A 13075-nucleotide genomic window follows, 5' to 3' on the forward strand; every position below is an offset into this window, starting at 1 on the left:
CAGTGAAATGAAAAAGCATATATGAGCTACTAATTGTTTTTTAGATAAAAGAATTAATTATTGTTGAAGGTAAAATGTGCTGTATTTCCAATGGAAGGTTAATAAAATTGTCAATAAAATAAGCTGTTTTGATAGGATTATTCATCTAATTTTCATTGTCATCATTCCCATTTTCTTTACTTGGTCATGCTCCTCTGCCAGTTAACCAATTCACTATACGTATCCCCAATTGTTCTATTTTTATTGCCCAAATATAAAATTTGGTTGTTTTTTTAGTATTCCCGAGTATTACCTTACAGATCTAAGCAATATTAGAAAGGTCAGGGTTGTTAAGTTTTCTTTAAATTACAGAAATCCCAGAGTTAATGACTACTTCTTGTGATCCAAATTTTACTGCTATCCTTAGGTTTAGAGGTACATATACAGTTTTGATGGGGAAGAGGCATTAACTATCAGCAAAATTTGCAATGAAATATTTGTATTTGTCATGGATACTGAAAGTTTTATAAAATTGGTTGCAGGAGATTTTACCAACGTATTTCTTCAAGAAATTCACTTAAATTATTAGAGAAATTTCTGGAATTACTTTTTGGAATACAGGGTATAAAATCTGAAATAATATACAGCTGACCATTGTGATCTAATATTTGAATTAATAATACTTTTAAGATTAGGATTATCTAAGTTAGACATTATATAATCAACTGATGTGGAGGAAGTCTCATTAACTCTAATGGGAGACTTTATGAAAGATTTAAAATCAAATCCATAGAGCTTTAGTATTGCGTAGCCAAATTTAACCTTCAGTTATTTAAGTTGTCAATACTTAAATCCCCACAAACAACAGCTTGGTAATGCTTTCTCAAGATGAAGGTCAATACCCTCTCAAAGGTATACAAAAAATCTTCAACATCACCATAGGTGGTCTGTAAACATAATCAATCCTTGCATAGTTTTTGTGCTGACAGCTAAAAACACTTTTCCTTAACATGACAAGGATGAAAGTTTCTTTGTTCACAAGTTTGCTTTCGAAAAATACATACCATTCTTAAAAGATGTGCAGCAGCAAGAATAAGATGATCATTATTTGATCCCCATTACTTTTGCAGGTAACCACGGGTTACTATGGTTCATTTATCCAGTTCCCAAAGTAATTTGAGTTTCTTAATCACCAGCACAATTTATTTTCCCCTACATGTCAATGAGAGAGACAACCATTAAGGTTCCATTCAGTTGTTGGAAACTAATCTCCTGTCCCCAACAGATAAGCACAATGCAGTTCTCAAGAGTTATCCTCCATATCCACCCCTAAATTTGTTTTCATAACACTGTGAACTCAAATCGATGCCAGATAGTCTGGACTATCCTTCGACCAACTCCATTGAGACCATCCAAAATTTTCCCCAAGAAAGCCATAAGAATAATGTATAAGTGTAAAAGACTTAGAATCACTATTTTTGTGTGATAGTTGGATGTTCCAAGACTTGCTAACCCAAATAAACGGACCACATATGTTGACAAATTGCTTTGTTTAACTGTTCGAAGTATCTACTTCATCCCACCACCCAGTTGCCTTTCATCAGAAACTCAGTGGATAGTATTTATGTCCAATCCACGCGAACTGAAGGTATTTATAGATTTACCACATATACTTATATGCTCAGGAGTTATATATTTAGAAGTCTTTCCAGAATCACCCTGTCCACTGATGTGCATTTTGTTCACCCTGGCAGCCCAGTCATTGATCACAGAGTCTTCCAGGAATAAGAGTTTACTTCTATCTACCTTCCTCACCCAAGGATCCGACAGACAACCAAGTTGGTGGCAAGGTACTATGTACTGCCATCTATGAGGAAAGACTGGCATGACTGGACCCACTGAGGACACCATGCAGTGCCAGCAAAACAAGGTGAAGTGCTAAAACATCCATTGGCAATTTTCCCTTGACTAACGCCAAATCCACATTTATTTGGCCAAGCCACTTCCCAGCAGATGGTGTTTCTGCTATTTATGGACCTCTTCAGCCAATTGACTAATGTGTATCCACTTTCAGACATTACTGCATAGACCATTGTGGATTTCCTGGTCACATCACCAAAAACCAGGGATGACAATTCCCGAGACCTATTCCAACGGCTGATGTTCACTTGGAACAGCCACATCAGGACTTATTCAACCTACCACCAAGCAGCCAAAGGACATTAAGGCTACACCAGCAGAAATATTACATGAGCTGACTTTCTTCCCCATTAGCCCAAACCACAGTCGGCCACATTTGACTGTGGCTACCCAGTGAAAGTGTGTAGGTTTCAGCCCCAACCAATGAAATGATGGTCACCCAAATAGACGTAGCCCAATTGAAATAGGGTATAGTTACCACGAAAAGAAAATCAAGGTAGCATGCAGATTAAATTTCCATAAACCTTAACATTACAGGTCTATGAGGGAAAAATGCAAATTGGATTACTTCTGGTGTACTCGAAGGTAAATATTGTACATGAGGCAGCTTTTCTTTTAAGGCAGGCATGGCAACTTCATTAATATCATAAATAACCCTAAGGCATGTAGATGAAGAGCTTTTCTCATTGAAATCAAGAAATGGTACATCAAAACTAGAAATTCAATTGAAAATTAAAAAGGCATTCAATCATTAATGTGGTATGCCTTTGAGAATTTCAGATCAATTACTATTGAAAAGAATGTGGGCACTGAAATTATTTGAGTTTTTACCTTAATTTCAGGGCATCTTCAATAATCACAATAAATACCTACCGTATTGCTCCCAAAATAGCTCTATCACATGAATTTAACTCATTAGTGACAGCACTGGTAAATGAATAATAAAATTTCGAATGCCCTATAATATTGCCAATAAGAGAAGAAAATGAACACCAATTCGTTGTGATTATAAGCAATGAAGAATTGACTATAGGAAAATTTAACATGGCCAAATCAAGGTATCCTGTTAATGCCACTAAGATATATATGCTCGCCATCAAGGTGATGAGCATATTAAGATTTGAAGATTGAATCAGGGAAATGCATTCTTCAGTTAACTTGCTAATTAACATAAAAGTAATTATAATCAACCATTTTGACTCATCCAGAGTGCCTTGCCAAACCATCAATATGTCTCAGCAAACTGACCTGATACTTTTCATACAACTGCCCAATTTTTTACTACAGTCAAAGCCCTTAATAAGGATGATTCGCCATTAACGAGATAAGAAATTGCAAGGATAATGCAAAAATGCATCAGGCGAGCTTGTACTAATTGTCAAGTATTAAAAGGAAAGGCCACTCAAAATGGAATAAAAAAACATCTCAGAAATGTAATATAGGATTGAAAAAGTCACAGGAAACATGTTTCTTACATCGGTTGCATCTTTCTTAATACTGTATTAACTATGCAACTTCATTTTCTGCTTCAAAAACAAACATTCAAGGTTGTTAGGAAATCCTTATACAACAGTAGTAACTGCACAATTTCCACAGGCACATTTTGATGTATATATACAGAAATGGTTTATTCTTAAATTATCCAACATTGGCAATACAAATTGTTCTTGTAACAAGCAGTTAAGGGATGATGAAAACACTACCAAACCCACACACGCGCGCACCAAATTTCCACCTCCTCCTTAGCCATCAGTCGGCCTAGTCCATTCTTGCCGAGGTCATACCATTACAATGCCATTAATAAGACACAAGTGTGACGTTGTTGAACACCGTTGAACATTCCTTATGATAACGGGTGAGTGAGTGCGTGCCCATACAAGCATATTATCAACGTACAGCACATTTTTATTCATCCTTAAGGAGGTCGCATATTTATGAAATCTACTGTTTTTCCTACCGTCCCCCATTTATTCTTCTGAAGATCCATCTGTGTATATCACCACAGGAGAATAGATTGGAATTGTTCAGACCTTGTATTACAATGACATATATGACAAATAAAACTTCTTGGCAGTCTTAATAAATCATACCAAATAATAATATCATGCCATTTCAATGGAAAGGGGACCAAAAACAATGAAATCGGGAAGTTACTAAAAAACCTTGATAATGGAAACATAACAATACTAGAAGGAGATTTGAAAATAAAAGGATGCTTTAACACCACAATCTTGAAACATGAAACATAGCGAGGCAAGTAAATATATGCATGTTTAAATACAATTCCAACATTGCATATACAAAAATCATTTCTTTTCAAGGGTTGGGCATGGTGGTTATGCATTTCAGTAAAAAGCCCATAAAATACTAGTGTGCATGGGTGCAGTGTGATACCATATGATACACACACAAAAACCCTTTGCAAACATGACATATCATGAAGTAAATTTTTTAAACTGCTTAGTATATTCAACTCCCTCTCATTAAATTGTATCTATTATTTGTCTTTTCCCTTTTCCAAGTATTTGCAACCTACTGACATTAAAACAAAAGGCAACCCCAAAATGTTTTGTCTTCTTCTCCATTGTGATGAGCAACTATTCAATGTCCAGGCTCTTTTGATTAATTAAAAATTGGCATTCATTTCTCAAATATTTGTTAACTCATTTAGTTACATTTTGATTTAATTAATGTAGTTCTTCCAAAGTCACAATGAATCTTTAAAGTGATAATTTCAATGAGGTTGACTTTCATTCCCAACAATACACAAATTAGAGATTTCTTAAAAAGTGAACACAAATTCAACTATAGCTGTAGAACGAATTTCCTCAGCTTTTAACATCATTGATTCAAACACTAATAACTATACCATTTGACTTTAAATTCAAAATTTGGAAAAAGCAATTCAAATGACAGTCTCCTTTAAAGTTATTTCCCAACTAGGCATTGGATCCTGTTCTTTTTTTTATAAGTATGTTATTCTTAAATTCCCCTCAACCATTCTGTAAGTAATGCCATTTTCATGGCAAAAGGGACAAAAAGGGCATAAACAACAATGGGTGCAAGGAAAGCACGAGGAGTTCCCAAAAAAACGCAAAGGATAAATTGAAAAACCCCCTCCAACTTTCCCCACTTACTCCCTCAAGTGGCAGGCAGGTTCTAATATGCCTCTCTTGGGTATGCTGAAATAACCGGTTGACACAATAGTGGAGTTTTAACTATGGAATAATAAATACAGAAAAAAAAGATACACACCAGGAGACAAATCCCCACCATGAAGGCACACCACAGGGCAATGTGGCTAACCATCAAAAACCATGTAAAAACAAAACTTTTTTCCCCTCTGTCGAAATCGCTTCTATCAAGACTCATTTTTCTTAATCTATGTCCGTGGGGCCTCACATCCACTCTCCTTGACTTTGCCGACTCCACTAGATGTGAAGTCTCCTACATGGTCCATTTTAGCAGAAGAGTGGAGGCAAGAGAGACAATGACAATGGGCATCTGAGAGAACGGGTCCACCAACGGGAGGAGATGGGGAAAAGCAAAGGTTTACTTGCCAACTACCCCCCCACTGTCCTGTGCAACACTCTTGAGGGTCATTTAAAGGACATGTGGCACCTTCACTCTAACCCCACCCAACACGTGGACAAGCCTCGTCTGAACCCCTGACCACTGGCCATGGGTCACAAAGGCCAAACTGAGACTGGCCATCATGCTAGGTTCTCCCATAGTCCCGGGGAGGTTCCACACTCTCTGTCCCATTAACAGGCAGACACCCCACCCGAGCACTCCAGGTGATTATCATATTTTTTTTCAAATTGGCCAGGTGATTGAAGTAATTCTTTAGGAGTCAAAACTCCACAGCCCTGATGTCATTATGATCTGCCTTGCTTGGCTGGTAACCGGCAGTTCCAGAGGGGTAGGCCAAGCCGGACATTTTCTCGGCGGTAGCCAAGATGACATTCCAATACTGGCAGTCGACTCCAATGTTGACATGAGATGTCCGGCACTCCACCGTCTCACCCATACACTTTCACATCCATTTTGATTCACTCTTACTGGTGAGCTTGAGGCAGAGTCCCCTGACGACCACAACTTCTTTGCACGGACGGGCGAGTTTCTCTCCGCTGAGGATGCTCGGGGCCCCACCCAAACAATGGCGACTGCGCCTCCTCCCCTGACGCCCCTCCCTGCCGCCAAGGGGAGGGGCGTCCGAGCAGAAGATGCCCCACTGGGCCCATGGGGGGAGATTGGGGTGATGGGAAAAGGGGGCTGGGAGGTGAGGGGAGAGTGAGCTGGAAGCTTAACCAGAGGTTCCATTGACCATGGCCTCTTTACCACCCCCGGCACCTCCACCAGTCGCTGCACCTGCACTGCTCCCACCACCACCTGTGGTACTCCCACCACCCCCACTGCTGTTACCACCCCCCGTTTTCTCTGCGGCTTGGGTCCCAGAGTTCTTCTTATGCTGTGAGGCTGCAGGGCGATGGGACCCCCCACGACGATTCCCCATCTCCCTTTGGCCCTTAGGGGCAGGGGGAGCTCCTGAGTTGCCATCTTGAGAACCACTCTTATTAGAAGACGAATGGGAGAAACTGCCCCCTGAAATTTGGACAGAACAAGTGAAATGATCAGTAGACATCATTAGTGACTAGTGATAAAGAAAAGGTATTAACAATTTCTTGATTATGCTCAAATTCCACCTTTTCACACCTGAAAATTATCAATTTGTAGTGACTAGTGGTTTAAAATTGCAAAGAACATCTTCGTCTCTTGGGGCATAATGTGATACCTCACAGTGGATCAATAATTATGTAACCTGAACAACAAGAACTGAAAAACCATGGTATTTACGATGCAAAAATAACAATGCATTTCAATATTGAAATTCTGAATATGCAATGAATATGTAAATGAAACCAATTCCAAAGTTGGAGGAACTGTAAAAAGAATTCTTTGGTGAACCATAGATACCCTTTAACATGAAATGCAGTCACGTTCTATTTTGGCTCCTTTAATTTTGAATTTATATTCATTCTTGTACTACATTAGGAATATTTATTCTATAGCAGCGCAAATCGACGTTTAGCTTCTTTGAAAAACAATTTGGCATTTTTTTGGATAATATAACATTCTTCACTGGACTTACCAATACACTACTCTTTCAGCAAGAAATTAAAACCTAGCCCAAAATCCCAGCTAAGATTTTCCATCAACACACCTGAGGATGTACATTAGTAGGATGTTTTGATTGTTTTTTTAATCAAATGTTATATAAATTAATTTTTACTGGTTTAAAAATTACTTTACGTTAATAAAGTAATATATTAATGCACTAGCTGAATGGTGAGGTAGCCCAGATGTTTGTATAATAAGATTTGAATGAATTCAGTAATCAAGCATGTAAGAGTGAAAATTCTCTCTTCTTCATAATTGGAATTTTCTGTATTTTTTCTTATTTTTCATGGGTCCCTAGAAGAGTGCATACATGCATATACGGTGCATGCACTCTTCTAGGGTATTTAATGTACGTTTTACTTTTTCATTGCTACATGGGTCAGGATTAATGCAAACACAAAAACCCTATTTACTGACTGACTACATTCAACAGTAAAGGAAATGGTCATATGATGTAAAAAGCAGCGCCCTTAGATACCATGTGGAGCTTTCTCTCTTCCATTGCATTCATACTTAGGACGTGAATGCTCAACTTCCCAAAAACTTCCCTGCATTTGCAACCACATGTTGCAAAATTTAAAAATGTTCTGTCCGACTCCAAATTTACTTTTCTTTTATCTTAACCACTCTAAAATTATATACTATTAGCAGAACTGAAACGATGTAACCAAAACAAGCAGAAAATATGATGGTGATATTGATGAAAATATACTCTCCTTTTTCATTCAGTGTTATTGATTTTAATTAATTTTAAAAAGGGATAGCGAAATGTTTTCCATTCCTTAGCTATTTTTAGAAGGGTGGAATTACAGTTTTATGGGAATATAGAACAATAGTCAATTGAATAGCAGAATGTGTTGTCAGAGAGTAAAACCAATTATGTGGCCAGCATTCATCACAGGAAATATGTTCATGATATAAACTGGTTCAATTCATATGAATCGAAATAATTAAACAAACGACTGCAAAGAGGAAACAAGTGAACAAATAATATGGCAAACAATACAAAAATGAAAATCAAAAGACAAAATAAAATTAAGATTAAACACATCAGGGCTTAAAGGGAGTGAATCAAGAGAAAAATTCCAGCATGATGAAAGGTTTTACTGAATTAAAAACAGGACAATCCACTGAAAAGCTTTGATAATCACTAAGTCTGCAAATGGCTCCCACAACTTGAAATCAGCTGCCAGGTAATATGGAATTACTTTGAAACTTTGATGTGGAGGTACTAACCCCGATCAGGAGCAGCATTGGTTGAAGCAGTCTCTCTTCCTCCATCCAACAATGTCTCCTCTTCATCAGCTGTCCTCCTCCTGTCCTCTGACCTTCTCTGCCCATCACCTCGCCTTCCTCCGGCCCCTTCCCTCCGCCCTTGCCCACCACCCCTCGACTGAGGTGAGCCACCCGATGGCTGTGGATGACCACCCAAAAATGAACCCCCTGACCACCCACCCGATCCTGCACCACCTGAACCCTGGGTGTGATACTGCCCTCCGCCTCGACCACTCCCCTGATACGAGCTGCTGACATGATGGTGGTCATCAGAGGACGGGTCTGGTGTTTGATGACGAGAGGCTAGGAGGAGTAATTTTTCAATTTACAATAAGTTCAAAAAATTAGCATACTGGGTGAATGACTACTTACTGGGTGAATAACTAGACAATTTAGTTGTTAAAAAACTAGACTCATTGAACTTGGTCTAAAAATTTTGTGGTCGCATAAGTTGTGCGCTCCCTTTATTATGTTTGGGCAAGGAGACATAATAATCTGCCCTTATAATCTGAAGGCCCAAACATATGTTCTTAGTGTTCTGTTACATACCATTGTATAAAAATTCATTGAAGCAATCAAATAAGTGTTGACTTTAACATTTTGGGAGATGATTTTTGTCTTTACAAAATGTGCACAAATTGTAGGTAAAATATTGAACTGTAACATTGTTTAAATTAGTCACTACAATGAAATTGTTGGTTAATGATGGTCACCAAATTAATGTCAAAATTGTGATTGTGTTAAATAAAAAAAATGAAAAAAATTCCAGGACCGTTAAACACACTATGTACTAATGCAATGCACATTTAAAAAATGTCTACAACCAAATTAGCAATGAAACTTTGTTTTCACTTGTTCTGAAGGGAATGTAAATGATATTGCTCAAATGATCTCTGCACTCCTTCCAGTTCCCACATGAATTGTTAACTTGAATAGGCAACAGTTTCACAAGCTATTCTGCTAGTATTTTTAAGTAAAAATATACTGAACAGCAATTTTATATACGCTTTACATAGCTGTGGCCCTCTTGTTTATCTGGTTTTACTGGTTGGCTTCTGAATTCAATCCATCCATTCTTTTCCATGAATCCTTACCTTTTGAGTCATCTGTGATCTTTAAGTTTGTTGGTGTAATAGCAATCTCTATGGCCTCTCTCATCTGTCATGAACAGTTATCCTTCCCAAAAACTTTTACCACTTCACATTATATGTCATGTCTCGGTTTTCTACGTGTGTAATTGGTGATGGTGAACAGGCTAAATTGCTTGTTTCTAATTACTCTTTGATAAATTTGAATTCGAACCTTCAGCAATCCACATGCCTCACATATGTATGACTCCATTTAGGAGCTTGGCAATTATTATTCTCCTTTGTATAACTGCTCGGGAATCATATTCCTTATCTCAGGTAGTGTTGGATTTATGCTTCAGTAGGATTTAGGCAATCTTTTCTGTGGCTCTTGAATCAAACAGAATGATGGCTTATGATTTTGGGTCTGCCTTTACACCTGGCTCTTTGTTATTTCTGGCCAAATCTTTCTGACTTCTTGATCTTTTCAAGGATTATTTGTCTTCCGAAGCCATTTTCTTGGTAGAATTGCTCCTGTGTGTTTCTTCTCAGCTGATATTTAATTAATGTTGAATATGATATAGGTAGTAGTTGTAGTTTTAGGGGAGGTGACAAACAACTGAGGTAATTTGCACCATTAGGGATAGATAGAAAAGGATGAAGGGCAGAGAAAAACATGAAATTGGCATTAGCCTACTCTTTACGAAAGGCGCCAAGGGGTCTGCAGTTTAACATCTCATCTGACAGATGACATACTCATTCAAAGTGCCCTCCACAAAGCACCTCAAGTAAGGATTGGGATGCCACTGCAAAATATCTGCCAGGATAGGAAGGCAGGGAGGATGGATCCTCTGGATGGGAAGCCAGTACACAAGCCACCATACCAACCCGATCCCCATGAATGATATATAGGTATGACATGTCAATGGTCACGTCATTTGATCAAAATTTTAGATTATCCCCCTTAAGGGATGACTTGATTTGAGTTCCAAAAAACTTATTCCCCAGACAAGCTTTAGATGGGGGATCCACTGTACTTCATCGCAAGATAAAAACTTGTCAATCTAGTAACATTATAGTCAATACTATATAGTTCTAGTTAGTGTACCATTATGTCATGAGGGAATTTGATTGCCTTCTTGAAAACAATGAATACTACAACCCCTGAGGAATCATGGATTAAATACAGTGAGTGGATAACTTCTAGTGAGGCCGAATTATTTTTAAATTCGCTAACAAATTTTACAACTACGTGACAAGCTTTCAATATAAACATCCATTATTTAAAAAAAATATACTTACCGGAGTTATATCTGCTACTACCACCACCACGCCCCCTTCCCCTCCCCCGAACTGGTCCACCACGCCCTCGACCACTACTAATTTCAGGATCCACATTGTAGCCCCTAGAAATGTTAGGAAATAATTACTCATCTTCTCCTATTGTTGACCCTATGAAATTAATACAGAAAATACAATCATCGTCACACACTACCGTGGATGCATCAAACTCCTATACAAACAGAGAAAATTTTCTAAGGTGGAGGAAAAGTACTTAAAGCACCAATAAAAAGGGTACTTTTCTTCCACCTTCAGTCTTGAATGGCCAACGCTCGGCTAGTTTTTAGCGAGTGATGACTTTCTTTTGTTTTCAAAGTTACATCCACAAATTAAAATACATAAATACTTATCTTAACATGTTTATTCTATACAATTTTAAAAATTCATAGCAAATATTATCAATCTTTACCTAACAAGGAATTTTAGATAGTCTTTTTGAAAAATTCCTTCTTCTCCTAATCACCCTACAAAAATTTCCTTAAGTGAAGATAATCACAATGATAAATTGCCAAATTTTGTCTTTATTCAATTTCACACAGTGATACTTCAGCAGACTGACATCACTTCTGTATCTCCAAGGAACACTTTCTATTAATTGCCATATTCAGTAAATACTGGTTCTGGCAAAACTTATTGAATGCTTAAGTTGGTAACACTTTAGAGAGTGGTCATAAAAAATAAAATAATATGTAGTCATGGTCCTCAAGTGGGTCTAAATACAAAGTCGGCATTCTCCAAAAGCTTGGATTTTTAAGTTAGCACAGAAAAGGAATTTCCAATTAATGGATCAATGCATAAAGAGAAGGAAAATCTCTTACTGCCTATTGTGTAAACGTGGGGTTCCACATACATTGGAAAAATATGAAATCGGACAGGAGGAAAAATAAATGCTGCAAATTGAAGGAAAACAATTTTCACTAATGCAAACAAGAGGCCTGACAGTGAGTAATGCAAAAGCAGAATTTAATGACCAATTATTTAATGATGTAGGCAATAGTGAGGTCTAAAAACTCATCCTAAAGTGATGGTTCAATTTTATGAGCAAATTTTATACATACAAAAATGGATATCATTGATATCAATTTATATCAATGATAAAAGGTTAAGTGCAACATTTTTAACTGTCTTATCCTACCCATTCACAACCATTGGATGTATGCACTTTCTGTGGCTTGTTGGATTAGAATTAAAATTCTGAGCATCTCAACATATAATGGGGCTAAATGTGGAGTACATCTTTAAGAAAGCTTTCAAAACAATTAGGTGATGAGAAACCTCAAAGGGAGTGTTAGATCAACCAAGGAGAAGGCATATCAGACCCTAGTAAGACCAATTTTAGAGTATGCTTCTCTTGTATGGGACCCTCATGAAGAAGGTCATATCGAAAAACTGGAAAAGGTGCAAAGAAAGGCTGCCCGATATGTACTGGGGAAGCAGAGGAGGATGGAGAGTGTGTCTAACATGCTAGAAACGCTGGGCTGGGAACCTCTACAAACTAGAAGGAAAGTAAGCAGACTTTGTGGAATGTTCCGCATTCCGAAGGGGGTGAAAGCTTGGGCAGATCTTAGGAAAGAGGCGGGGAGCCCAAATTTTATAGGGAGAAATGATCACAAATTTAAGGTAAAATGCCGGGCACAGAGAACAAATAAAAAAAAATTTTCTTTTCTAAATAGAACAATTGTTGATTGGAACACCTTACCTGCAAAAATATTCGAGCCCTTTCCTAACAGAGTGTATACTTTTAAGAATAGATGTAAGGAATATATGTAATAATTTGATTGATGTGTGGTGTATAGTATATTATATGTAATAGCTTAATTTTTTTAATTTATCTTTTTTTCTTGCTGATTAATGGATGTAAATGGGATGGGGATTCGCTTGTTTTCTTAAAGAGATGTGTGTTTTGAAGTCTGATTTTATCTATTATCTTTTGCGATTATTTGGGACTTGGGTGCCACCTGACACTGTCTATCAGCACGTGTATTTTTAATAATAATAATAACATTTTTTTGAATTATTTTGGCTTCGACTACTTGCAAGGAGAGAATTCCTGTCAAAATGGTTTCAATTCACCATTTGCAGAACAGTTCTGCAGCTAACTCTTCTGTAAGGGCCTGAAAAATTTGTGTATCATGCTAAAGATGTAAGTCGAATGACTGCAGTTCAAAATAAAAGAAATAAAACTGCAATGATGGGACATAGTTTACCGAGGAAAAGTGATGTGCTGCATCCTAGGTCCATTTCACTAGAAATTGAATCACTTGAGCACCCTTGAAATACTTCACCCTTTCTACTGGAAAGGTAAGGACCTG

At 37.5% G+C, this 13075-nt stretch overlaps 1 protein-coding gene across 5 annotated transcripts in view; it reads right to left on the reverse strand.

Moving 5' to 3' along the window:
- Positions 1-6096: 6096 nt before the first annotated feature.
- Positions 6097-13075, reverse strand: part of Fmr1 (synaptic functional regulator FMR1) — a 40996-nt gene continuing 34017 nt past the window's right edge. For all 5 annotated transcript variants that reach the window (XM_071594805.1, XM_071594804.1, XM_071594803.1 and 2 more), the window contains 3 exons: positions 10725-10828; positions 8317-8658; positions 6097-6504 (listed from right to left, as the gene is read on the reverse strand). In XM_071594805.1, the coding sequence (XP_071450906.1) occupies positions 6206-6504; positions 8317-8658; positions 10725-10828 (745 nt within the window). In that variant the 3' untranslated portion in view covers positions 6097-6205. The remainder of the gene's footprint in view (positions 6505-8316; positions 8659-10724; positions 10829-13075) is intronic.

This window comes from Hetaerina americana, unplaced genomic scaffold, assembly GCF_022747635.1.
Source record: "Hetaerina americana unplaced genomic scaffold, ioHetAmer1.1.p SCAF_7, whole genome shotgun sequence".
In the NCBI taxonomy this organism is placed as follows: Eukaryota; Metazoa; Arthropoda; class Insecta; order Odonata; family Calopterygidae; genus Hetaerina; species Hetaerina americana.